Source organism: Oryx dammah, unplaced genomic scaffold (assembly GCF_014754425.2).
Source record: "Oryx dammah isolate SB20612 unplaced genomic scaffold, SCBI_Odam_1.1 HiC_scaffold_14, whole genome shotgun sequence".
NCBI lineage: Eukaryota > Metazoa > Chordata > Mammalia > Artiodactyla > Bovidae > Oryx > Oryx dammah.
This window is the reverse complement of record NW_024070198.1, coordinates 17,689,750-17,716,621: the sequence shown is the minus strand read 5'-3', so window position 1 is coordinate 17,716,621 and position 26,872 is coordinate 17,689,750. Positions and strand designations below refer to the sequence as shown.

Below are 26,872 nucleotides of genomic sequence, written 5' to 3'. Positions count from 1 at the left end.
CTGGCGAAGGTCGGGACGTGACAGGTCGAACTGTGGGCCCCCCACTCCCCCGCAGCCCCTGCCGGCTCTCGGATGTTCCACCTTTGAAACTGTAAGCCCGCTCACAGCGGCAGCGGCGGGCGAGTGGTCGTCGGGAGGCGGGGGCGGGGAGGGGGCGTGGGGGAGGGCGGGGAGGAGTCTGGCTCTGGTTCTGTGCTTTTCGATTGATGGATGACTGCCGGGTGGGAGCGAGCGTGCGGGTGTGAGTGTGTGTGTGTATGTGTGTGTGCGCGGGGTGCGTGCGCGCGCGGGGCCTGCCCATTTTCCTCCTCGCAGCAGTCAGTTGGGAGCTGGAGGGAGGGAGACGCAGCCAGCGAGAAACGGAGAGAAGCCGAGCGCCCTCCGCCCAAGGCGCGCTCCCTCCGTCCGCGCACAGGCGCCGGCGCTTGGAGGAGCAAGGTGCCACCCAGCCCGCAAGGGCGCAGCGTACAAGCTCACGGTCTCTCGGTGGCTCTGCCCCGGGACTGCACTTGGAGGCCACCCCGGACGGGGATGGTGAGCGGCTGCCGCCGTCTGGCACGGAAGCGGGACGCGGTGAGGGCACCATGGCGCTGACACCCCCGAGGGGGCCTTCGGCGTTGCTCGTCCAGCCCGCGCTCTGGCTGCTGCTGTGGGCAGCCTCGTGGCGCCTGGGTGCCACGGGGTGCCCCGCCCTCTGCACCTGCGCTGGCACCACGGTGGATTGCCACGGCACCGGGCTGCGGGCCGTTCCCAAGAACATCCCGCGGAACACGGAGCGCCTGTGAGTATGGCCCCCATCCTTAGCCCGCGGGGAGCCCGGAGGTTGCCTTCCCACCCCGACGCAATTCAGGGCCAAAGATGGGGGCAGGACCGTGGGGGCCTGGGCTCTGCAACGAATAAAGGAGTCAGTCCCTGCCAGGGGCCAGGAGCCAGGAGCGCTGCCGTTTCCCTTTCTTGGGATTCGAAGGGCCCTTGGGGGGCTGTCAGCTCCCATCCTCACACCTGCACCCTGCGCTCTCGGTATCGCAGGCCTTCCCACTGGGCCAGCACTTGGGTTCTCCAGGGCGCCTATGAATTGGCGCCAGAAAGCCTTGCTGGCCCCAGGAGGGACGTGCCTCCTGCTCACCAGGCACCGTGGCTCCTTCTGGGCACATCGGGCTCGGTCTGTGTTCTGAGTGGAAGGTGTGCCTTTGGGCTCTGAGTGCTTGCAGGTTGCTGACGGGCAGCAGGAGGGGATGGAGTTGAAGTTTCTAGTCCCCCCCCTACACCCACGTTGCTCCCCATTGTTTGCCGCAGAGCCTTTAGAATTTTTCCTTTGCAGGTGGGAGGCATGGTCCCCCACCACACATCCAGCCATCCCCAACCCAGACAATGGACTTGAGGAATTGGGGTTTGAGGCTTGGGATATGTTATATTCAGCACCCACAGTGGGGTAGATGTGACCTGGACCAGGAGTCCGTGAATAATGCTGAGAGGTCAGGAACTAGGAGTGGGAGACACAGGTTAAAGACATTGACCATGACAAGTCATAAAAAAAACGTTATTTCTCTTAGCCTGTTGTCTCCCACTTCTAAATTCTTGAGAAAACTCAGCCCTTTCTAGACTGGCTAAGCTTTGTAGCCTGTGAGTGGTTAGCATGTGTGTATGTGGTTAGCTTGCCTGTGTGTTTATAGACCTATATAATTTGTTTTCCCCAATTATCTTGCAGAATATGTGTATGTGAATTCCTGGGATCTGTGGGGTCACCTAAGTCATTCGCACGAAGCTGGGAGAATCTCCATGTCCACGGGCTGTGTGTGTAGATTTTTGGTCTCATGTGGGGCCTTTGTGCTGCGTGTAGAGGTGGCTGCCTTGAGAGATTTTTGAACTGGACTTGGGAGGAGGCTGCCAGCCCCTTTGAAACCCGCCTTCTTCTCACACTCCTGGGCCCCCGCAGTGACTCTTGAGAACTTTTGAGCGTATTTTCATGACTCCCAGCTGGTCAGAGGCAGAAACCTGACCCTGGGGAGAACGGTCTCCTGGATCAAACTCTGTACCAAGGTCAGCAATGAGCACATTGGCTGAGACTGCAAAATTCCCGTGGAGGGTTCAGAGAATTTGCAATCTAGATGCAATCTAGATGGGAATTGAGGCAAGTGTGTGTGTGTGTGTGTGTGTGCGTGTGCGTGTGTGTGCGCGTGTGTGTGTTGTGATGTTGGGGAAAGACGCTGCATCAGCAGAGGCTAGAACAAACTGACATTCCTTGGAGATCCTGTGTGGTCCTGGAGAGGAACTGAAGGTCAGAAATCTCTCTAGAGGATCCCCAAGGCTGCAGGGTCACCCTCCACACCTGTTCCCTCTGGACTTCCTCTCTGTTCCTTTGCCTTGTCCTTCGGGCATTTCTCCTGTAGCTGTTACCCTGGTAGCAGCCTAGGTCTGAGAATTTTACCTCCTCTCCTTTGCTTTTGGGTCTGAGTCTTGAAGTCATCTCCTTTCTTGCTCTCTCTCCACCTTTAAATTTGAGGACAAGGTCTGTTTTAACTTTTATGAACTCTTGAATTCTTGCAAATCAGAATGAGATGTAAGTGAAATTTCCTGGTGTAAAGTCAGTCATTTGCTGTGTGACCTTGGGCAAATTACTTAACTTTTCTGAGCCGTTGTTTTCTATCAGGAAAAGGAGGCTGTTGATACATAAGGTCTCTGGTTTTTGTGAGGACTGAAGATAATGTGTGGGAAGTGCTTGGTACATTGTGAGGCCTGCTAAATGAGCGCCATCTTCATTATGATAGGATCAGGAGAAGAGTCTTGTTACTGAAGTCAGCAAACATTTAGGGAGCCAGTAGCTGCCCTGGGTGTTGAGGCTCCAGCTGGGAGTGAGCAATCCCTGCTCTCAAGGAATGTACCGTTGAGAGGATGGGGCAGGGGACACGGAACTGTAAACTCTGGCAGCAGAGTGGGGTCATGGGGGAAGCTTTGGGATTAGAAGGCCTTTTCTCAGGTGAAGGAAGTTCTCAGAGAATAGACTGTTTTATGAGGGTACCTTGGGACCCATCAGTGACTGGGTCAGATTTTGCCAAGGGGAGGGGCAGGTGGCCCGGACAGGGAGTGCATGAGCGAAAGGCCTGCAAATGTGAGTGTGCCCGGCCTGCTGGGCAAACGGACCAGTTTGCTCCGGGGCTGAAACATGCCGCGTCCAGGGGGATATGGTGGGACTTGAGGTTGGGAAGGGTCAGGAAGGCCTATCTCTATCTAGATTTTTTCTTTAGAGACTTCAGGGTTGGGACCCAGGAGTGAGTTGTCAGGTCTGAACCTTGCTATGAGCAAGACTTCTCAGAGTGGGAAAGGCTGTGAAAGCCGAGGGAGTCTGTATTTTCAACAGACAGGCCGTGGAAGAGCCATTTGAAGAGGAAAAGCACATCCTGAAAAGAGGCCTTGGGCAGACTCAAAATAACTGTGGCAAATGCTCTGTCTAATCAATATGGGTGTCATGCAGTATCAGAGCCCGAAACAGCGGCTTCTTCCGAGGCTGTGAAATTTTTATAGACCGCAGCTGTGCATTCGTTTGTCTTTTGTCCTCCGGGCAGTTTCTCTCGCAGCCTGTGCAGCCCAGCAACTTTATGATCATGTATTCCATACCTCAGGGTCCAGCCCGTCTCCTCACGTGGGAAGAAATTGTCATTGGTTTGCTGCAGGGACTTCTGGGAAGAGGCTGATCGGGCTCCAGAGCTGTTGAGGAAATGGGTTCAGCCAGAGGGTCTCTGGGCTGGTTGGGCTGGTGGGGAAGGGATGCTGAATAATTCACTGCAGAGGAACAATTGAAATCCAGGGCAAGGTTGGGGGTGTGGTGGAGGAGGCCTGGGAGCTCGTCTCTTTGTAGGGCCCAGACTCAGGGGACCCCATCATGGCCAATATTGTATTTTCTTCCACTCAAGGACCTTGGCTTTCAGTTGGTTTTTTTTTTTTTTAATTAAAAAAATCTTTTGGACTAGAGTGTTTCAGACAGTGTGCAGTGCCCGTGGACCCCACTTCTCCCCTCGACCCTGGACACTTGTATTCCAGGCTTGCCACTGACGCTCCTTGTAGGTGTAGGATGCAGAGAGGAGAGAGGCTTGAGGACGGTGAGAGGGCCCTGGGAAGGCCTGCTGACTCCTGTTTTCCTCCAGGTCCAGCACTTTTCCCTGCTCTTTGGGCCCTGGGGATCTACGTTCCTGCCTCCTCGATAAGTTCCCTTGCCTCTTAGCCAGTCCATCCTCTGCCCTAGCTCCCTGCCAGTTGCCAAGGCCTGGGAGGCCCTTGCCTTCTCCCAGTTTAGCCGCCTGTGTCTGGAGCCTCCTTCAATGGGGGTGGGTGGTTGTGACTAAGGAAGACTGCCCAGGGCACCCTCAGGCTTATTGTCTGGGAGCCTATTTGGAATTCCAAATAGTGATTGGGTGGTGGCTGCAGTGAGAGGGCTCAGAGGGCCAGACGGGAGCCATGTCTGCCTCCAGGGCCTGGGCTGTCTGGGCAGGACTCTGGTCTCCTGCACTGGAGAGCCGCAGGGATGTCGGCTTCTGGTGAGGCTCGTGTCTCCCGTAGCAAGGTGTGCTGGGCTTATTGCTGGGCTCCGAGTGGCTGGTGGTGCTGCCCGGTGTTGCCACTCCATCGGACCCGAGACTCACTTTCCCCACCTGTAGAAGGGGGTGACGGCTGCGGGGTGATGGTGAGGATTAAGTGAGAGCATGCATGTAGAGGACCTGGAGGCTCACTTGGCACGTGTTGGGTGTCTTGCCATCCTTCTGCCTCTGGGGAGAGTGACACCTGCTAGCTTTGGGTTTTTACCAGACTTCTCTTACTCTACATGTGTGAAAATGCTTTGTAATTCAAACATTAGGCGAGGTGATTGTTATTTTTATTACTGGAGAAGCTCAGGCTGAAGGCTTGAGGACTCAGGTGGGGCAGGAGAGAGTGTAGGAGGAGACAAACATTTGAGTGTTGGCCAGGCTGCATGCTGGATTCTGGCTCTCAGAGTGCTCCTTCCCTGGGCCACCCCACGTCCCTGAGGATCTGGTGCGCAGGTCAGTGTTCTGCAGGGCCTCTCTGCAGGGTGGACAGCTCTGAGGCCAGATTGCTTAGCTGTTTAGCCCCTCTCTGCCATTCAGCAGCTGTGGGGACCGTGGGCAGGTTATGGGGTTTAATTCACTCACTCAACAGATAGCTGTCTCTTGAGTGTCTGCATGGTGCCGAATGAATAGTCCCAGCTGGAAATTGAAACCACCCCTTTCTCTCCGAATTTAGTCCAGCAGGGGAGATGGAGATGAATGACACGATATGAGAAGAATCACGTAATCGCAAGCTGGGATAAGTGTGACTTCTGAGACTCCCATTTCCTCGCCCATAAGATGGGGGTGATGACAGGACCTGCTTCAGAAGGTGGTCCTGAGGGTTGAATGTAGTGATGCTGGGAGAAACACTTTGCACTGGGCCTGGCAGACAGCAAGTGCCCAATAAACGGCAGTGGTATTATTGTTATTAGGGTGACAGAGAATTGCAGGCCGTGAAAGGAACTCAGGCACCACTCAATGCTGGATCCCAGCACAGCCCTACCCTCTCGTCAGGCATCCTCCGGGGGCTCTGGATCCCCAGGGAACACTGATGGACATGGAGACTGGGCTGCCCCTTCTGTGGTGTCCCCTCCCTGAGGCAGGAGGCTGGCTGTGGTGGCCCAGGCTGCCCGAGGCTGCCAGCAGGGGTGGCCATGCTCTTTGGGGGCTGGCTGACGGGCAGCAGGCGGGGACAGGCAGCCCCTACATTATTGGGAGCAGACGGGAGCTTGGCGGAGTTGCCGCCTCCAGTTCTGTGCCGGCATTAGCAGCTCGGCAGGGCTCTTGCTTAATGGGATTTTCTTCCCAAATGCTGTAATTATCGCCATACAAATACTTATTACCCAGAGCAGATGACGGCCAGGCTTTGGGCAGTAGCCAGGGAGCTGGGATGTGCTCAGGGTGGAGAATTGGCTCCTCTTTTTGAGCTCGAGACCCCCTCCTCTTCTTTCTGGATCCCAGCCTGCGGCGGACAAACAGCTGTTGGGCACCTGCCATGTGCAGAGTGTCTGGAGTGGTCCAGGGTACGGACTCGCTCCTCTGGGAGCTTGCAGCCTGGAGGCTGGAGAAAGGTCTGTCTGTGAAAGAACAGATGTGTAAGGATGCTCACAGGGATGCAGGACGCAGAGCACAGCGGGCGACCAGGGCAGCCTTGGGTGTGAGAATGGTCTGGTTTGAATCTTGGCTTTGTCAGCTACCACTTGAGAAAACTCAGCCGGTTCATGAGTGACTCAATTTCCTCATCCGTAAAATGGGAGCATTTACCTTGTAGGGCTGTGACTTCAGATGAAATAGTGCACGTAAGATGGTTAGAATAATGTTGGCATGTAGAAAGTACTCCATGAATGTTAGAGATGAGGAGATGGAAGTGAGACATAGAGGAGGAGATAAAGCCCTGCAGGAGGTGGGATTTGAACCGGGCCTTGAAGATTGGGCAGGAATTAGGTGGGCGAGTGGTGAAGCCAGCCAAGGGAGTCTGGGGGCATCCAGAGGTGAGTGCCATACATTTGGGAAGGAGAGTGAGGAGCAGACCCAGCTGATGGGATGAACATTTGGGTTGGTGAGTTCTGAGAGGAGAGACTGAAGTAACAGGTGGGCATAGGCCACGGGAATGGGGAGCCATTGGAGGTTATTATTATTATTATTTTTACTATTCAGTGATGTTTAATAAATCTACAGAATTGTGCACATATCACCATGGCCCAATTTTCAAATATTTCCATCACCCAAAAAGATTCCTTGGTTCATTGTAATTTTTTATTTTGTTATAATTTCAAACACCAAAGAGTTGCAACAAAAGAATATCCCTTATCCAGATTCAGTTGTTTGTACTTTGCTTTATCATATGTTACACACACAGACAGACACAAACACACACACTTTGTTTTTCCTGAACCATTTAAGAGTAGATTGGAGACATAACTTTTTTCCTCTAAATATTTCAGTGTGTATTTTTCTAAGGACAGTAAGGCTATGAAAATCAGAAAATTTGACATTGGTACAATATTATAATCTACTCTGTGGTTCATGTTAGAATTTCATCAATTGTACTAATAATGTCTTTTGTAACTTTTTTTTTGTCTAGGTTCAGAATCCTGTCCAGGATCACACAGGGCATCTACTTGTCATGGTTCTCTAGTTTCCTTTAATTTGGACCAGTTCCTTAGCCTTTCTTTTTTTCAACCTTGACATTTTGGAAGAATACTGGCCAGTTATTTTGTAGAATGCCCTTCAGTTTGGCTTTTCTCATGATTGCATTCAGGTTACACATTTTTGCCGGGAATGCTAAACAAGCAATGTTGTGCCCTTCTCAGTGGGTGATGTCAGAAGATATATGATGTCAATTTGTCCCAGTACTGGTGATTTTAGCTTTAGATTACTTGGTAATTGTGTCTTCTTGGCTTCTCTGCTCAAAAGTTACTATTTCTCTCTTGTTATTAATAATTAATTTGCCAGCAGATACTTATATGTGTAAATATCCTGCTCATCAAACTTTCATTCACTAGTTTAGTACCACTGATGAGAAATTTCTGACTCCATCATTTTCTATCTGTGTATTACCTGGCATTCTACTGTAAGGAAGAACTTCAACTTCTCCATCTGTTTGTTATTTATTTATAATAGTATGGACTGCAGATTATTATTTTGTTCATTGGGTTATAATTTGTAATAATGTTAGTACATTATTTTGATGTTCAGCTGCTACTGCTGCTGCTAAGTCACTTCAGTCATGTCCGACTCTGTGCGACCCCATAGACAGCAGCCCGCCAGTTGGTTATGGTGACTGCGAATTCTGACAGTGGATTTTCTATCACTGCTGTGTTTTTATTCTTTAAAAAAACACTTTTATTTTTAAAACAATCTTAGGGACTTTCCTTGTGGTCCAGTGCTTAAGATCCTGTGCTCTCAATGCAGGGAGCCTGGGTTCGATCCCTGGTCAGGGAACTAGACCCGAGTGCTGCAACTAAAGAGCCTGCCTGCCACAGCTAAGACCTGGCGCATCCGAATAATAAAATAAAACAAAACAAAAGAAGAAAACAAAGCAATTTTAGACTGTTAGAAAATTTGCAAAAATAGTAGAGAGAATTCCCATACACCCTTTATCCAGCTTCCCGTGTTAACATCTTTCTTAATCATAATTCCCTGATCAAAACCAAGAAATTGACATTGGTACACTACAGTTAGCTCAGGTATAGACTTTTAGTTTCCCCACCAATGTCTTTTTCTATTACAGGATCAATCCAGGATCCCACATTGCATTTAATTGTCATTTCTCCTTAGTCTCCTTCAATCTGTGATAATTCCTAAGTCTTTCATTGTTCTTTATGATCTTGACACTTATAAAAATAACCAGTTATTTATTTTGTAGACTGCTCTTCAGTTTGCGTTTGGTGTTTTCTGTTTTGTCAAGAATGCTACCAAGGTGATGTATTCTTCCCAGAGCATCCTATCAGAGGTGGGTGACTTCGATCTGTGTCATTGCTGGTGATGTTGATCTTGATCTTTTGGTTAAGATGGTGTCTGCCAGGTTTAACCACTATAACGTTATTTTTACATTTGCAATTATTAAATACTTGGAAGGAGATACTTTGAGAGTATGTAATATCCTTTTTGTCCTCAAATTCTCACCTACTAATTTTAGCATCCATTAATGGATGTTGCCTGCAACCATTACTATCCAATTTTGCTTTTCTATTTCCCTCAGTCCTTCTACATTTATTAATTGTAATTCTTCTGTAGGGAAGAAAAATCTTATTTCTTTTTAAGAAGGTGGTTTTCTTGATGGGTGCCTTGGGTTTTGAGTTTCCTGAGGGCAGGGACTGTGTCTCATGTATCTTTGTATTTCCATCTCCTGGTGCATCATAGTTGTTCCAAAAAATGTGTTTAATGAATTTTTTTAAAACCTGTGGTAGGATATTTCATGATCCTGATCTTTACTTTAGGAAATGTGGTCATTGTGGTAGGCTGAATAATGATCCTCTAAGATGTCCACATTCTAATCTCTGGAACCTATGAATATGTTACTTTACTGGGCCAAAGGAACTGGGCAGATGTGATTAACTTGAAGATCTTGAGATAAGAGATGATTTTAGATTATTTGAGACGGCTCAACAAAATCACGGACTTCCCAGGTGGCACAGTGGTTAAGAATCTGCCTGCCCGTGCTGGAGACAAAAGAGATGTGCGTTTGATCCCTGGGTTGGGAAGATCCCATGGAAGAGGAAATGGCAACCCACTGCAGTATTCTCACCTGGAGAATCCTATGGACAGAGAAGCTTGGAGGACTACCGTACATAGGGTCACAAAGGGTCAGACATGACTGAGCAACCGAGCATGCATGCAGCAAAATCACAAGTTCCTAAAGAGAGGCAGGAGAGTCAGAGTCAGTAGTGGGAGAAATGTGACGATGGAAGCTAGCGATTGGACTGATGTGAAGAAGGGGCCACGAGCCTAAGAATACAGGGGGCCTCTAGATGAAAAAGGAAAGGGGGTCGATTTTCCCCTAAAGCTTCCAGAAAGGACTGCAGCCCTAGGAGCATCTTGACTTTAACCCAGCGAGATTGATTTTGGACTTCCAATGCCCAGAATTGTAAGAGAATACATTTGTCTTGTGTTTAAGTGGACTTCCCTGGTGGCTCAGACGGTAAAGCGTCTGCCTACAATGCAGGAGAGCTGGGTTCAGTCCCTGGGTCGGGAAGATCTCCTGGAGAAGGAAAAGGCAACCCACTCCAGTATTCTTGCCTGGAAAATCCCATGGATGGATAAGCCTGGTAGGCTACAATCCATGGGGTCGCAAAGAGTCGGCCACGACTGAGCGACTTCACTTCACTTTGCTACAGCAGCAGGCATTTACTATAGTCCTCAAAGGGTCTGGAGGGCACTGTAGAGGCCAGGGGATGAGAGGAGGCAGGCCTGGGCTGAGGTTGAGACTGCAGAAAGAGCAAATGGGACCATCATGAGTTACCCCATGGCCCAAGCCTGGGAGAATGATCTTGCAGAGTAAAGTTGAGGAGAGTGACTGATCCTTGAGGAGAAGCCGTGAAATTGGCTTCTCTTCTTTTGTTTGAATTGCCTATAAAAACTATGTGAAAAAAATAACCCTAGAGGTAGGAACAGGGGAAGGTGACTCTGTTGAGTGTTCAGACTGGAGAGACAGTTGGGAGGGTCTCCTGGGGAAGTGGTGGAATCCATGAGGGCAGTGGGACAGAGACGTCAGAGGAAAAAAGAATCTCCTGGGAAGGTGGTGTAAATGTAGATTCCCAGGCCTGTCCCAGAGGTGTTGAGTCAGCAGATCTTAAAGGCAAAGGCCATTTTGAGATTCGGCGGTGGGAGGAGCTGTGAAACACTAATCGGTGTTGGGGTTTCCTGGTCAAGAAAGTGCATCCGTTGAAGGCAGGAGGACTGCCCAAAGGGCAGCTGGAAGGGAGAGCCACCGGGGGGAGCTGGGGAGGAGCAAGAAGAGCTTTCATTCTGGATTTAATGCAGGGGTCCTGACTCAACGTTTGTGATTCCCACCTGGGCGGCGCAGCTACTGCCAAAGCTGAAGAAGGCGTTTGGAGATGGGGCAGGGGGAGAGGGTTAACTGTGTGGAGAGCAGCTAATATGTCTGAGGACGAGGGCCAGGGAACGCTCTGGGGCTGGGACTGGGGGTCACTGGCAAAGCTGGCCAGAGCGGTTTCTCGGGAGAAGTGGAAGGCGGAAGCAGACGGTGGGGAGCGAGTAGGTGGTGAGGCAGTCTGCGGGAGGAGAGAACAAGCACAGGCGCTCCGCAGGAAGCCGCTCAGAGATGTTTGCAGAGAGGCTGGTGGATGGGAGTCCCGTTGCCGGGGAGGCGACTGTGGAAAGGAGGCCGAGCCCTGGGGAGAGGGGGCGGGATGGACCCCTGCCAGGCCAAAGAGCAGAGGTGGAGAGCATCAGGGAGGGAGTTGTGATGGTGTTGGTGGTCACCATCCACAGCCCTTTGTGCGCAGGCTCCGATCCGGATGCTTTACTCAGCATCCACTTTCACTCCTCATAACCGTCCTGGGAGGAAGGCATTACAATTTCCCCAGTATCCCGAGGGACTGGTTCCAGTACATACAGCCACCCACCACCACCAAGGTTCCAAAGTCCCCTACGCACAAGTCCCTTATGTAAAATGGTGTACTATCTGCATATCACCTACTCACATCCTGTCCTGTACTTTAAATCATCTCTAGATTACTTATACTTACTATGAGATAAATATGATATAAATAGTTGTAAATAAAAATGTAAATGACATTGCGTTTTGGAACTTTCTGGAATTTTTTTTTTGTTTTGAATACTTTTGATCTGCAGTTGGTTGATTTTGTGGAGTAGGAGCCCCCAGAAAAGGGGTGTGAAAGCAGGCTGTACTTAACCACTGCTTCCTAGATGAGAAGGTTCAGAGAGGTGGAGCCATCTGTCCTGGGTCGAACAGCCAGCTGGTAAGTGGTGCTCTGAGACTCGAGGCTGAGATGTGTTTGAACTTTATTTATTTTTTTGGTTGTGTTGGGTCTTCATTGCTGGGTGCAGGCTTTCTCTAGCTGTGGCGAGTGGGGATTACTCTTTGCTGTGGTGTGTGAGCTTTCTCATTGTGGTGGCTTCTTCTGTTGCGGAGCACAGGCTCTAGGTCCACGGGTTTCAGCTCTTGCAGCTCTCGGGCTCAGTAGCTGTGGCACACAGGCTGGGTATTTCCACTGCAAGTGGAATCTTCCTGGATCAGACTTTGAACCTGTGTCTCCTGCACTGGCATCGGATTCTTATCCACTGTGCCATCAGGGAAATCCTGTGTTTAATTTTTAAATTTGACAATCCATCTTGATAAAGCCTGGCTTTATTCATTTATTCATCAGACATTCATTTAGCACCTACAAAACCTCTGTCAGGGCTTAGCCCTAGGGCATAAAGGGGCCAAGATTGATTCCTGCCTGCACGTGTTTACTGGCTGGAGCCAAGTTGCAAGCTGGCATAGGGAGGGGTGTTCCGCTTAGGGGCTGGGGAATGCTGGTAGTTGGTGCTGCAGGTAAAGGTCAGGGTCAGGGAGTTAGCTGCTGGGTACCCTCTCAGGGGCCTGGGGAGACGGGGAGAGGGGGCTTGTCAGTGCTGGACATGGAGGCTTGGTGGCTGGAAGTGGGGCCTGGTTCTAGGGTTGTGGTTTCGGGGCAGGCCACAGACCTGAGAATGGCATTGGCAAGAAGAAAATTGGACCTCAGTAGTGAAGGAACTGGGGTGCACTTTGGGCCTCAGAACAGAATACATCATGGAGTTGGGATTAATTGCTGAGCCCTGATCACCTCCCACCCATTAGGGCAGCTACTATAAAAAACCAGGAAATGACAAGTGGCAGCGAGGATGTGGAGAAACTGGAGCCCTTTTGAGTTGTTTCTGGGGATTTAAAACAGGGCAATTGCTGTGGATAACAGTATGATGATTTCTCAAGAAGTGAAACATAGAATTACCATACAATCTGGCAAGTTCGTGTCTGGGTATATACCCAAAAGAATTGAGCGCAGGGTCTCAAAGATATTTGTGCACCCATGTTCATAGCTGGATTATTCACAATAGGGTGGAAGCAACCCAAGTGTCCACTGATGGATGAATAGATAAACAAAACCTGTAGACATGCAATGGAATATTATTCAGCCTTAAAAAGGAAGGAAATTCTGACATATGCTATGCCATGGATGAACCCTGAAGACATTGTGAAATAAGCCAGGTCTCCTTATCTGAAATACCCAGAGTAGTCAAATTCTCAGACAAAAGTGGTTGTCAGGAGCAGGGAGTTCGTGTTTAACAGGTGTAGAGTTTCAGTTTTACTGAATGAAAAAGTTCTGGAGGTCTGTCGTACAACAGTGCAAATGTACTTAACATTACTGAACTGTGCACTTAAAAATGGTTAAATGACAAATCTTGTTATATGTATTTTATAGCAATTAAAGTTAAGAAAAAAACAAACAAACCAAAAACCCAGACTCTGGAGTCAGACATGCTAGGGTTCAAAGTCTTACGTTCTCAACCTACTTACCAGCTGGCTGATCTTGAGCCATTACTTAAATGCTTTATGTTACAGCCAGGTGCTATTATGAGGCTTAAATGAGCCCCTTGCTTGTGACAGCATAGATATCACTAGTCCTCAAGCCAAGGAAACAAGATGGGAGTCCAGGAGTCTGGGCAGACCAGGATGTGTAGCAGATCAGCTCCGGTGCAGGGCCCCTGACTTCTCATCTTTGGGGTTTCTTGATTCATCATATGGTGGAGGGCGGCCCCAGTCCTGGAGTTAGCGCCAGGTCCGTGGGCTCCACTGAGGGGGTGGAGGAGCCTCTGGGTCATGATCCACTGAGGCTTGAGGACTATGGGGAAGGCTGGGAACTGATGGGAGTATGTGCCAGGCCTCAGCTGCGATGTGTGGGCAGCAGCCAGGCTCCTTGGGCAGGATTGTTCTTCTGGCTTCTACTTAGTGAACACCTACTGTGTGCCAGGCACCCTCAGAGGTGATGGCTTACAGATGTGGCCTCTGCCTCTCATAGCCTGTCAGGGAGGAGCCTCGTATTAAACACATGTCTAGATCTGGAGGAGGAGCTAAGTGAGTGTCTTTGAGGAGGTGGTAGAGAGGAAGGGACATTTGAATTGAGGCCTGTAGGACATGAGGGCTGAGCTAGCTGTGGGTGTTGGTGGGGAGGAGGAGAGCAAAGGCCCTGAGACAGAAGGGCTGGTTATTGAAAGAGTGCAGGAGCAGGGTGGCTGAAGCCAGTGGGCTGGTATATTTCTAACAAGTGGACTGAGGAAAAATCAGCCTTTTAACCTGTGGGCTATGGAATGGTTGTTGGTGAAACAGCAGTGTTCTCTGTGTGTAAAGCTTTCCTTGGTGGATGCCCATTTGGGGAGAGTATTTCATAATTAGTGTCAGTTTTCTTTTTCTTTTTTTTTTTGAGTCAAGCAGTTGAGAAACATGGAAAACCCACCCAACCCAATGCTATTGGGATATGTCAGTTTTAATGCAAATTTATTCTTGGATTCAAGAAATACCTACTGAGACATCTCTCAGGTATCAGGTACATGTACTGTGTTAGGCCCTGGAGATAATAATGAGGAAAAACTGACCGCCTGTGTCCTCAGGGAGCTTATACCCTCATGGCGGGGGGGTAGAGACATCAGTCAAGGAACCCCCCAAATCCATGTAAAATTGCCCCTGATGGGGGCTGCAGAGCAGAGGGAGTGCCTTGTGGGCATGTGTGGGGAGGCTGGACCAATTGGGAGGATTTAGTTAGTCAAAGAGGAAGGAGGGAGTGTATAGGCAGAGGGAACAGCAAATTCAAAGGCCCTGCCATCCGAGGGCACCAGTCGGAATAGGGAACATGGGGGCAGCCACATGGGAGCTTGAAGTCCATGTTAAGGAGATTTTGTCTTGATTCCAAGAGCAATGGGGGTTCATTGAAGGGCTTAAGTGGGGAGTGACATGATCAGATTTGCATCTTGAAAAGATCACTCTGGCTGTGGCCTGGAGAACAGATTGGAAGGGAGCCAGAGGGAATGAGGGAGCCTGCTTGTGTGACCCTGGGCGCTCCATGCAGCCCATCCACCCGCAGGTGGGGGTGGGGGGCCCCTCCGCTGCTGTGGGGGCCGCAGCTGCGCAGGGAAGTTCCTCCTTCCCTGTGTTCTCCTGTTTGACTATACAGACACTCAGGGCTATGGATTTGGCCAGGGTAGGATTTCAAAGGAACTAAGGAACACAGTCCCCCAGCCTCAAGGCTTGTCTCATTCACAGAGTGTGTGTGTTCAGATTTTGGAGACCTGGCAGGAAGGGAATTTAGAGGGCGCTGAGCCTCCCCATCACCCCTGTAGATTTTGGCCCTTGGTGGGGGAACCAGCGCCAGGAGTGGCTGTCCCCACCCCCAACCCCCATCCCCGGTGCCGTGAGAAATGCTTGTGAAGTTCAAGGAGCCCCCAGAACACCCCAAGAGGGGCCCAGGGTGTTTATTCCTGCAGCTTTAGGAAATCCAAGGGTTTCTTTTGGTTTATCACAAACACCCAGATGCTGGGGATCAAATTCTTGTTTCCTGAGAGGATTCAAGAAATCCTGGTGTGTTTTTGTTTTTTCCTCGGTAATTTTGCTTTAGAGGATTTTCTCCAAAATCTTTTACCACCGAGGTTTTCCTTTCAGGTTGAGACCACACAGGAACAGGTGGGAATCAGGGCCATTTGCCACTGGAGTGTCTTTCTTCCCGGTGAGAAGGATCGGGGAGGAGGATGGATGCAGACTCATTACTTCTGGAAGAGGGAGGACCCTCTCAGGGCATCTGCAGCATCTGGGGGTCTGCAGGGCCGGAGCAGCTGGCTCTTCCCTGCTCAGCGTGGTCCAGCTAGGCCAGCACCAGCCTTCTAGTGGGGCTACGGTCCTTGTTGGAAACAAAACAACACCAACAGTAGTAGTAAGAGTAATCACATCAGGCAGTATTGATGGAGAGACCATTTATGTACGCCAGGCACTGCTCTTGGCGCTTTAGAAGTAGTCAAGTCATTCATTTAAACCTCACCACGTCTCTAGGAGGTGGGTGTTATCACTGTCTTCATTTTACAAATGGGAAACCTGAGGCACAGAAAAGTTGAACTTTGTGCCCAGGGTCACACAGCTAGCGACAGTAGAGCAGGAATTTGAAGCCGGATAATCTGGCTTTGAAGCCCGAGCTCTTAGCCATCTGACAGTGTTGCTTGGGTAGAGCCCATGGTCTTATCATAGGGCCCCAAGATGTCCTACCTAAGTTGTTCTCAGCTCTGTCCAAGGCACGGTTGCTCAAGGTGAGGGGTGGGATAGACAGAATCCAGCAGCGCAAGACCTTGTGACGAAAGGGAAAGGGCTGGACGTGCAGTGGCCTGGGTGTGGTTTGGCCCCAGCCCCACTGCTTATGAGCTGCGTGGCACAGGGGAAATTTTGTCACCAATTTCTGCCTCAGTTTCCTCATCAGCAAGATGGAGAAAACATGATTCATCTCGTAGGCTACTCTGTGTGGTGAGATAAGATGAAGCATGCTTAGAGGTGGCTCAGAGCCTGCACACAGAGGTGCCCAGTAGAGAGAAGTGCTGGATGTGGGCTCTGGTGGCCGGAACCTTGCGGAGCCCAGGGTAGCGCTGTGTCCTAACTTCTTCCTGAGAAGTGAGGCTGGGAATTGCCCCCAGAGGGCTTGCCCCATTTGGTTGCTCTGGATGCAAAGGTCTGAAGGTCACAGTAGCTTCTCCGTTTTTTCCCAGGCAGCTTGCTGGGGAGGGGTCTCCATGGCAACACTCAAGGACCACCTGTTATAGGAATCAGGCACGGGCGAAAAATGACCTCCTTGCCTCATTCCAGCAGCCTGTGCGGAGGGTTCCAGGGGAAGTGGCCTTGCCAGGTTGAAAACTCGATCCTGGTGGGCCGCCCGGTTGGGGGGAGAGAATGGGGACAGTGGAGGCCACTCTGTCAGGCTAAGTGGCCATTAAAACTTCTTAGGCTGCAGCCCGGGACCTGGAGCCCGATGAGAGCTGCGCCTGCCTCGGAGGCTGCCTTCTTGAGGGCTCTCCCTTGAGAAGAGGCACTCAGTTTGACTCTGGATTAGAGAGCGAGGCTGACGGGGGAGGCCGGGAGGGTGGCGGACCTCTGTCCACGTTCTTGCCTGGAAGCCCCCGGCAGGGCCTCCAGAGAGAAGCGCTGTGTCTGCTCTGCCGCCTGCACCACTGTCCTCTGCCTGCCCCAGGTCTTTTCTGGACTGGGAGTGGAGGGGGGGGGTGCAGGAAGAGAGGAGGAGAGGTTGGAGTCCACTGGTGCCTGAGGAAGGCGCCCCAGAGTCTGCTCAGTGGAGCCTGGTGGCAAAGGCGAGCAGAGAGGCAGACAAATGACAGCATCGTCACCAGTCCCCTTCGATCCTCCTCCACAGTCTGCCTGCGTGTGGGAATTCCATCCTCAGGGATTCTAAGCTCCATTTGGGCTCTGCCTGGTTCAGACACGTCTTAACATCTGTCTTTGCTTCATTTTGCCGTCTGTGAATTGAATAATTATTGTAGTCAATTGCCTGATGAACCATGGTTGCCATGAGAAGGAATGAGTGAATGACTGTAAAATTTAACAGATTTCTCATGACCTTTGGCTGAGTAATTCCGTTTCCAGGAATGTATTCCTCCCAAATGCCCACTGAACTTTATGTGGTATTATTTATTATTGAACAATATCAAAACAGCCCATGAGTTCCAGTAACAAGTACTTTACTTGATATATCCAATGAAGGGGATCCTTCATTTCGATCAAAATCGTAAGTTGAGATTGAGCAGGGAGTGATGTTGTAGATGTGTATACCATTTACGTCTCACTCACTGTTACATCTTCAGAACCTTGCAAAATGCTTTGTGAATAGCAAGTCTTCAAAAAATATTTGTCAAATTATCTCCACAATATGAAACTTATCTCCAAAGGCTTGAGAGAAAATATTCCAGAATATTAACAGGGGGTTCTTTCTGGCTGATGAGCTTATGTATGATTTGAATTTTTTCTTTATTTTTCAGGAAATTGAAAAAATTCAATAAAGTACACATATTGCTCTTATTTTTCAGTGCCATAACTTGCCTATTTTGTTGGCTTAAAAAATACAGATCTCTTAAAAATTCAAACAACGTAGAAAGAAGGAATGTGGCAAATCGCCCCCCAGCAAACTCATTCTGCGCATCGATCTCCACTTATAGCCTGTGAGTTTTTACAGAAGGGGGCTCAGGGCACGCAAGCTGTATTGAAGCCCAAGTGCTGCTTCAAGGAGACTTCCCTGGTCAACACAAAGGAATCTCTATCATTTTCAGTGGCTGCAGGGCCTTCAGTTTCACAGAGGCACTGAAACTTAACGAAGTGCTGCTCTGTCGCCCTCCACTTAAGTTGCATATTTTTGTGCTTATAATCAAAGCTAACATAACTTTATAATCAAAAACCTTGAGGTTTGGGGTTCAGGGATGAAAGTTTCAACAGGTCCCACCGCCGCCCCCCCCCAGAGGAGGGGACCAGGTTTCAGGGCTTCAAGAAGACATTCTCATTGTTTGAAGCAGGGTCACGTTACAGAAGGAGCAGCAAAGAGAGGCTCAGAGGTGGCTGTTTCAGGGGAGAGTGTTTAGTTCAACAAAAAGAGTCCTTTACTTTCAAAAGAACCCGTCTCGAGCGGAGAAGGCATCCCTAGCATTTAGAACGGGAAGGGCTCCATTACCTTGGACAGGCCCCAAGCCCCTCAGAGAGATCCTGTTAGAAAAGAGGTAAGGAGCAGGGGACGAGTTTTTCCAGCTGCTCTGAAGGATCAGGAGCCAGGCTCAGGGGAAGGGCAGAGAGAGCGATGGGTTGAATGAATTACCGGCTTGTCAACCTGGGGAGAGATCCTGGCCTGGTGGGAGGAAGAAGCCTGGGCTCCAGGGTCCGATGACCACGGGTGGGGATCCCTGCTCTTCCATCACCAGGTGTGACCTCGAGGAGGTGCCGCACCTGAGACTCTCTCTTCTCATCAGTAAGACACAGTGACTGCCTTCCAGTGTCTTGTGAGGATGTGCACAAAGCCCAGCTCCTGAAGTGTGTGGAAACCAATATCACCTTGTTTTTGGTGGAAGCAACTCTAGAACATCACACTTCCAAAACACTTTTAGGAAAGGGAACTTGGTGTTTTCCAGAGTAGCTTGGACTTGGGTTGGGACAGTGGCTACAGCTGGAAACTTTGACCAAAGTTGGTAAATGAGGAGACTGAACTGTGGGTAACTGTGTGTGTGTGTGTGCACATGCGTGCACATGTGTCGGGATGGGTGCTCTTGGGTTGTTGTTAAGTGTGTCAGGGACCATGATGATGGTGAGAAAGAGGAGGAGGCCGTGTGGCTGGGAGCACGGAGCTGCACACGAAGACAGGTTAGGTGTGAAAGTGACAGCTGGGTTTGGAGCTGGGCCTGAGTGAGAGTCTGCTGTGTGTGGCTCCGTGGATGAACTCTCTTAGGAGTGGAGTGCCTGACCCCTGGAGTGGCCTTCCTTTCCGATGCTGGACCGGGTTCCCGTGAAGAGGAATGGCCTGCAGAGGCTGAGTGAGCTTTCCTGGGAGGCTGGGTGAAAGGGGGAAGTAGGTGAGGCCAGCCGACCTCTGAGGTGGGGTCCATGTCCAGGGTGCCCAGGGCGTGACTGGGGGGCCGAGGGAGGAGCATGGCCTTGGGAGGGAGGAAGAGCTGGAGGCCAGGACGGTGTGAGGGGAGGAGCCACGGTAGTCCTGGGATCGGGGCCCCCTGCCTGGGCCTTGTCCTCCTGTCCCCTCTGCAGGACTGGTCTCAAGCAGCTCCTGTCCGGAGCCACGCCGGCTCCCTGTCTATCCTCTGCTTGCTTTCTCAGGCCCGCTTCAATCGGGACCCACCTGCCCCCAATCCTGCTTCCCAGGGCTCCCAGCCTTCAGCGTCTCCTCCCCTGATCGCCACCCGTTCCGGATCTTGCCTTCCCTGGAATGTTCGCTCCGTCCCTCTTGCGGTGGCTCTGCCTTGTCTTTGGGGCCTCAGCTTGAGTCCCTCTTTCTCAGCTCCTTTAGTGCCAGGGCCCTCTCTGCTGTCTCCTCCTCTGAATATGGATGACTCGTGGGGGCCAGGCCCGCCAGCTGATGGTAGTGGCACCCCCAAAGGGGCCCTTTCCATGTGTGGGCCACGCTCTTTACTTGTTTATACCTTATTTTAATCCTGTGAGGTAAACAGTTATTATCCCCAGTTTACAGATGAGGAAACTGAAGCTCAGTGGCGATTCTGCCTGAAGAGCCTCTCTAGCTAATTTCCAAGTTCTTTCCTGTGTGAATGTCTTGTCTTTTCAATGAGACTGAGCTATTTCAAGGCAAAAGCCGTGTTTTGGGGTTCTGGAGCACTCCCAGTAGTGAGCCTGGGCCCTGAGTGTTCCTGTTGGTTGAACATCTGCTGCAAAGAGGTCTTAGTTTATTTAAAATATTTATTTATTTATTTATTGGCTGCACTACTCAGCATGAGGGACCTTAGTTCCCTGACCAGGGGTTGACCCCACGCCCTCAGCAGTGGAAATGCAGACTCCTAACCACTAGACCACCAGGGAAGCCCCCTAGCTTGCTAGGACAACATAGACTTGGGGTTCTGGAGCTTGGCGGGAAAGCACCCAGTCTCATTGGTGAGATGACTGACTTGAGCCATGTGGAGAGGCAGCCTGGAGCTGAGCGCCGGCCTGAGGCCCACCGTGGGCAGCTCACCATCTCCTTCTCTCCTCTTCTCCACCAGGGAACTCAATGGCAACAACATCACTCGGATCCACAAGAACGACTTCGCGGGACTCAAGCAGCTGCGGGTGCTGTGAGTCTGAGATGCCACCCCTTGTAGCCTTTCTCCTGCCCTCCCACTCGTACTGGTCTCACGGTAGAGCCCTGGCTGTGGATCGAAGGGCTGTAGGCCAGCGGGGCCCCGCCCCTGCATAGTCAGTCTTGGGGTGACGGCAGCAATAGGTGTTGCCAAGTCCTGACCCAGAGTGGCCACTGCCTCACACATAACTGAGCAAACTGGCTGAGGAGCGGGTACCAGTGGTCACTGCCTGGCAAGGCCTGTGCAGATGGGTCTTCCTTGTCCATTGGCTGGCTGCTGGGGTGAGGGAAGACCAGGTCTGCTCAAGCTGCCATAGCAGGCCACAGACTGGGTGGTTAAACAACAGAAATTAATTTTCTCACAGTTCTAGGGGCTTAGAAGTCTAAGGCCAGGATGCCATCGGGGTTGGTTTGGGGAAGCCTCTGCTCCTGGCCACCTTCTTGCTGTGTCCTCAAGTGGCCTTCCCTGTGTGTGTGCACACAGACATCTCTGTGTCTCTGCTTCTTATGAAGACACCAGTCCTGTCAGGCTAGGGCCTCACCCTTAGGACCTCATTGAGCGTTCTTTCTGTACCTGAAGGCCTTACCTCTAAACAGAATCCCAAGAACTTCCGTGTGTGAATTCTGGGGAGGAGAATGGCCCGATGCAGTCTGTAACAGTCTCCACAGCTCTTTTGAACTTGTGCCCCAGAAAGACTTCCCACCGAGGCCACAGACCCCTTGATTTGAGGAGGAAGTTATGGGGGGCAGCTGAGGACAGAGGTGACCCCTTCAGGTGGCTGGCAGTGGCAGACATTGGAGGTGGCAGGTATGGCTGTGTTGGGCTTGGCCACCAACCAGCAAAGGAGTTATCCATGGCACCTGCCTTGTCAGGCTGGGCAGGGGTGAGGAGTGAGGGGAAGGGGTGGATCCCTTCACCTCTCCTGCTCTGAATGTCTCAGCCTACAACCTCACGCGTGCAGGGAAGAACTGCAGTTCTTTATTTTCTCTCCTTCAACTCAGTTTTTGCTTTGAGCCAGTTTCAACATCCCACCTGGCTGGCAAGGAAATTCATTACGTCCTAGGGTCCCTCATTCTCTACTCCCGGGGTAATGCAGGGGTCCTGGCCCTCACTCTTTCAGAGCGATTGACTTTGTGGCTCCGAAGATCTTTGGAAGAGCTGGTGAGCCTGTGGTTGACCCTCTCTGGGATCATAGCTGTCTATCACTGTGGAAGGGGTTCCTGATTCTCTGGAACCCCTGACTCTGACCCCTTCCCAGGCTCCAGGAACCTCCTCTGAGTCTAGGGAAGCCCCCTTTCCATCTTGGTGTTACCCCTCCCCTCCACCCCGCCCCCAGCCTCCAGCGTAATCTCCTCAACAGCCCAGGTGTTTGGACACAAAGCAGAGAAGAGGTGTCCGGTAGCAGCTTCTGCCCCCTGCCATGCCCCAAACCTCATCGGAGCCCCTTGTGGGACCCCATAAGCCACCTGCTTGAGGGGAGGGAGGGGAAAACATGAGAGAAAGACATACTTGATGAGCTCAGAAATTACCGTGCAGCAAGTCATCTGCTGGGGAAAAATGCTGCCCTGTCAGCCAGATGCTCTGGGTTTCAGGGCACGTTGGCGGTGAGGAGGGGCAGAGTTCCCCCGAGCCAGGTGGTTCAGTTGGCAGCAGATGTGGCCAGGCGGAGTGGGGGCGCTGGCAGAGGGGGTGTCATCTGCCAACTGCAGAGTGTGTTTGCTGCATGTGTGGGCTGTGCCCAGTTGGCGCAAGCTCCCTTCCCCCCGCTACTGGTTGGTTCCCCCTGCTCTGCCCCGTGGACGTGTGCCCTCTGGGCCAGAGAAGGGCTTATACACCAGGAGTGCAGAGCTAGCCCCTGCTGTCTGGGCACCGGCTTCCCTGAGCTTACCTTTGGAGCAATGGCCTAATGCTCTGGTTCCCCTGTTAGCATGGCCTTCTGCCATGCTAACAGCTTCAGAGGGTCAGTACTGGTCAGGGCTGGAAGCACAAATTGCTGTTGGGGCTGAGTGTGCTGAGGAGCCTGTGTTGGAAATTTGCGGAGCTGGGAAGAAGTGTTAACTCAGGCCAGAGCTCGGGAATGTGCGGTCTCCGGCACTGTTCCTATTTCACCCCCTCATGCCAGCTATTTCTAGGAGTCCTTGTCCACCATCCTGGAGCTGTCCTTGTCTCTTTGCTTCCCCAGGCAGCTGATGGAGAACCAGATTGGAGTGGTGGAACGGGGGGCTTTTGATGACATGAAGGAGCTGGAGCGGCTGTGAGTATCCATGGGTGCTGGCTCAGGAGGGCGGTGGGGGCTGGCAGAGGGGACTGAAGCAGGTTGAGCCTGGTGGGAGGAGCCAGTGCTGCACACCCAGCCTGCCTCCTGCCTGCAGATGGGGGATAGGGGCAGCGGCAGCGTGGAAGGGGTCGAAGCAGCATCCTGAGATGATGGCAAAGACAGCTGGAGCGTTCCCCACCCCACATTCTAAACACAGCGATCTCTGCTGTTTTTCCTTGAAAATACATCATGGCAAAAAATCCACACAGTATAGAGGAAGCAAAATTCCTTCCTATAATCTTATACCCTAGACGTAACCAGTCATTGATTTGTGTGGCTTTAAAGGAAGAACTGGTGCCCAGGGGACCAGCCGCAGGGACACCCCAGGAGCAGTGTCTGGGGTGCTTGGGGCCACAGCACAGAACTGAAGGTGGCATTCTCTGATTTTCAGCCTTTGTTCCTTTGGGGGCTTTTGAGTTTGAGAATAGTTCTTGATCAATTTTTGCATTTCAGAGTGGCAATAATGAGAAAAAAAAAGGAATATGGTATGGATGAGGTGGGGTTGGCCACTGGCCTCATTTTTCTGCTTTGGTTTGGCTCCAAGTATCAAGAGTTCATGCCTTTTGAATCAGAGAGTCCATTTTATTTTAAGGAAATAATCAGAAACAGGACTAAAAATATATATATCAGGGTATTCACTGCACATTATTTAAATATAATAAAAGTTGGAAACAGCCATTCTGGTGGAGATGTAAGGTATAAAACCACAGTTTTGAAGAACTGTTAAGGCCATAGGAATGTGTCCACACTTAATATAATGTTAAGTGGGAAAGGGAGGAAGTGACTTTTGTTTAAATAAAATCAACTTGTATGTGTGCAGAATACAAGAGGAAGAAAATAATTGAGATTGTTAACTCTCATTACTTTGAGTGGTGGGATAACAGCTAACTTTAATTTTATTCTTAGTGCTTTCCTTTTTTGTGGATTTTTTTCCCCCAATGAGTTTATGATGATAATTATAGCTTTTATTGATTGGCTTACTCTATGCCAGGCACCAAGATAAATACTTTGTCCTCCAATATCTCATTTAATCCTTAAAACAACACTGTGGTCAGCGGTGTCATTCAGATGAGAAGCGGAGGTGCACAAAAGTTAAGGCACTTGCCTTATTAAATGATTAGTAAGTGATTAAATGCAGAAGAGGGGATTAGAATCCAGATCATTTTGCCGCCAAAGCCTGAGCTCTTAATGGCTGTAATCTAACACCTCACTTTCCTCTTCTACTTCAAAGAAAATGAGGTATTAAGGAAATGGAAAGAAGATGATTGTCTCATTGCTTTCCTGTAGCCTGGAGAAAAACCAAGCTGAACTTTTTCCTATCCAGGTCTAAAACCGAGAGCTACAACAGAGGAACCCAGAGCTACAACAGATATTTCGTCCCATGTTTATTTACTTTCCAAGGCTCAGAGCAAAAGACATGCTCATGACCTCTCTGGGTGGGATGATTTGGTCCTCCCCCATTTCAGCTCTGGCTCCGGGGCTGCCCTGCCCTGCAGGGAGAGAAGAGGTGGGCGGGAATCTAGTCAGGACTGGTGGCCCACGCCACACCTGCGGCTGACACCGGAGGGTGGGCAGGATCCTCTTTTTTGAGTCATGACGTGTAGCTGGAGACCTTTGTCCCCTCTCTCCCTCTCCTATTCTTTCTTCCCGGGTAAGTCACCAGCAGCTGCACGCGGGCTGTTCCTGCGGTGTGTGACAGCTCTGTCCCCGGGGAGTCCAGTGCTGGCTATGGATGGCCCACACCCTCTCCTCTGACTTGTTGGAGACCAGCGGTGGATCAGTTAATCATAAAAGCTGGATAAAGTAGGGAGTCATGGAAACTATCCATTTGATGTGAAAACTTATAAATGTGCATTTACTGACCTGGCTCCATTTTTTTTTTCTTTTCAATTTTTGCCAATGTCTTACTTTTTAGTTTCTTTAAGGAAGAGTGAGATTTTTAGAGGGCCCTTGGAAGCAATGTTGGAAAATTGTGAATTTCTTTTATGACCTCCTCCTGCCATCCCCCCAAGTCTTTTACCCAGCAACTCTTTAATTAGCATCTTTCGTTATAGTGATTCTTTCCAAGGCAGCCAACCAGCTTTTCTAGAGATGACTCTTTTCACACTAGTATTCCATTCACCCACGTAATCATCATTCATTTATATAATTATAAGTACCTCTGGCATAAGCAGGTTTGGGAACGGACACGATTGGTTCCTTTAAGTAGTTACAGACTTGAGCCAGAAGCAGATGCGGGTGGTGCTGCCGGGCCGTGAGGATGGGTGGGTCACTGGGTTTGGTTGTTTGATGTTGAAGGGGGCAGAGCACGCCGTCACTCCGAGCGGGCTGAGGGGGAGGAGCAAGTGTAACGTGCGGTGGGGGCCACGGAAAGGTGGGCTTCAGAACCCACTTCTCCCACTCGGTGGTGACCTGGGGGAGTCATTCACATCCCACTTCCCTCAGCTATCAGAGGCAGCTCAGTCAGGCCTACAAACATATTCTCAGACCCTGAGAGCCCAGCCACGTGGTGAGATGGCGGTGGCCAAACCTTCTCCGGGGTCGTTTCAGGGAGGAGATGGGAGGTTACGTGCACGCTTTGTACCCAAAAGAGAGAAAGTCCTTCTGCCTCCCCTCCGATGCGGAGCTGGTGACTACAATGCATTTATCCCAGTGCCCGGCACAAAATGAGGCTGGTCAGGGCCTTACTACACTGTCATTTTTCTTAGCTTTCTGCAGGTCACTCCACATGCTAGGTCCCTCCTTTGGTGTCCTTTGATTTTCCACTTTAGCAGTTGAATGTCTTTTCCTTTTAAGTGTTTTTCAGAAACTGAAGCCAGGAAAGTGAGCAAGTCTTGGGGGAAAACAAAACAAAACAAAACCCAGTGATTACCATGCAGTGTAAATATAGGATTAATTTATTGGACGAGCTTAAGGAAATTGGAGCGATCTGATATCTACTCCTGTTGCTTTAAGGATTACATTGGTGGTCCTTTATTCCCCCCAAGGCAATGATGTGTTTCCCTAGGAGCCTGCCCTTTTGAGTAAACTTCTTCCAGCTGGTCTAAGATTGTAACTCTAACTGTCCTGTGTTGGAAAATGGTACCTTTCTCACATGTCAGATGAAAGGTGACCTCCTAGGAGGTAACCACAGACCAATGAGACTGAGCTCATCAAATTATATTTCCTCCTCCCTCCCAGCAGAAGAAAGCTTTTGCCCAGTTGGTTTATCATCCTCTAGAGCTATTAAAGGAGATGGTTGTGGGAAATTCAAAATAGATGGTAGACTAGGGGCTCCCTGGTGGCTCAGTGCTAAAGAACCCACCTGCCAGTGCAGGGGAGGCAGGAGGCTCTGGCTTGATCCCTGGGTCGGGAAGATCCCCTGGAGAAGGGAATGTCAACCCACTCCAGTGTTCTTGCCTGGAGAATCCCATGGACAGAGGAGCCTAGTGGGCTACAGTCTGTGGGGTTGAAAAGAGTCAGACACGACCCAGCGCCCACACACAGTAGACTAGAGGACGGGGGCTGCATTTGACACCAGTGCTTCTCAGCCTTGATGTGCACTCAGATCCCTTGGGGATCTGGTTGAGATGCAGAGCCCAAATCAACAGGTCTGGGGTAGCCTGGGACACGCCTCTCTCACCAGCTTCCTAGGTGATGCTCCTGCAGGTGGTCCACGGACACAGTGTGAGTGCCGAAGTTTCATACTTTATAGGTGTCATCCCCCCCACCTCCCACAGCCCCTGCTGGGCAGGAATCCTGCACTCCCGTGTCAGAGAACTGGTTACCGAAGGTGTCAAGATGAGTCAGGTTAAACTTCACTGCCTTCCTCAGACAAGTCTGAATAAGGCCACATTCCAGAACCAAACTTCTTACTCCTGCCTATGTCAATGGTACTGAATAATCTTCCAGCTGTAGAAGAATTAGAAATGATGGACATACTAAAAGTAACATAATTAAAAATAGATTTGTCATTCTTTATTGTCTGGCATGGAAAAGAAAGCAAAAGTGTGAAAGTGTTAGTCACTCAGTTGCATCTAACTCTTTGCAACCCCATGGACTATAGCCAGCCAGCCTCCTCTGTCCATGGAATTCTCCAGGAATACTTGAGTGGGTAGCCTTTTCATTCTCCAAGGGATCTTCCCGACCAAGGAATTGAACCCGGGTCTCCTATTTTGCAGGCAGA

At 50.5% G+C, this 26,872-nt stretch overlaps 1 protein-coding gene across 1 annotated transcript in view; it reads left to right on the top strand.

Annotated features, from left to right (window-relative positions):
- Nucleotides 1-584: 584 nt before the first annotated feature.
- Nucleotides 585-26,872, top strand: part of SLIT1 (slit guidance ligand 1) — a 171,800-nt gene continuing 145,512 nt past the window's right edge. Inside the window, exons 1-3 of the mRNA XM_040254163.1 lie at nucleotides 585-781; nucleotides 20,313-20,384; nucleotides 22,573-22,644. Coding sequence (XP_040110097.1) covers nucleotides 585-781; nucleotides 20,313-20,384; nucleotides 22,573-22,644 — 341 coding nt within the window. The remainder of the gene's footprint in view (nucleotides 782-20,312; nucleotides 20,385-22,572; nucleotides 22,645-26,872) is intronic.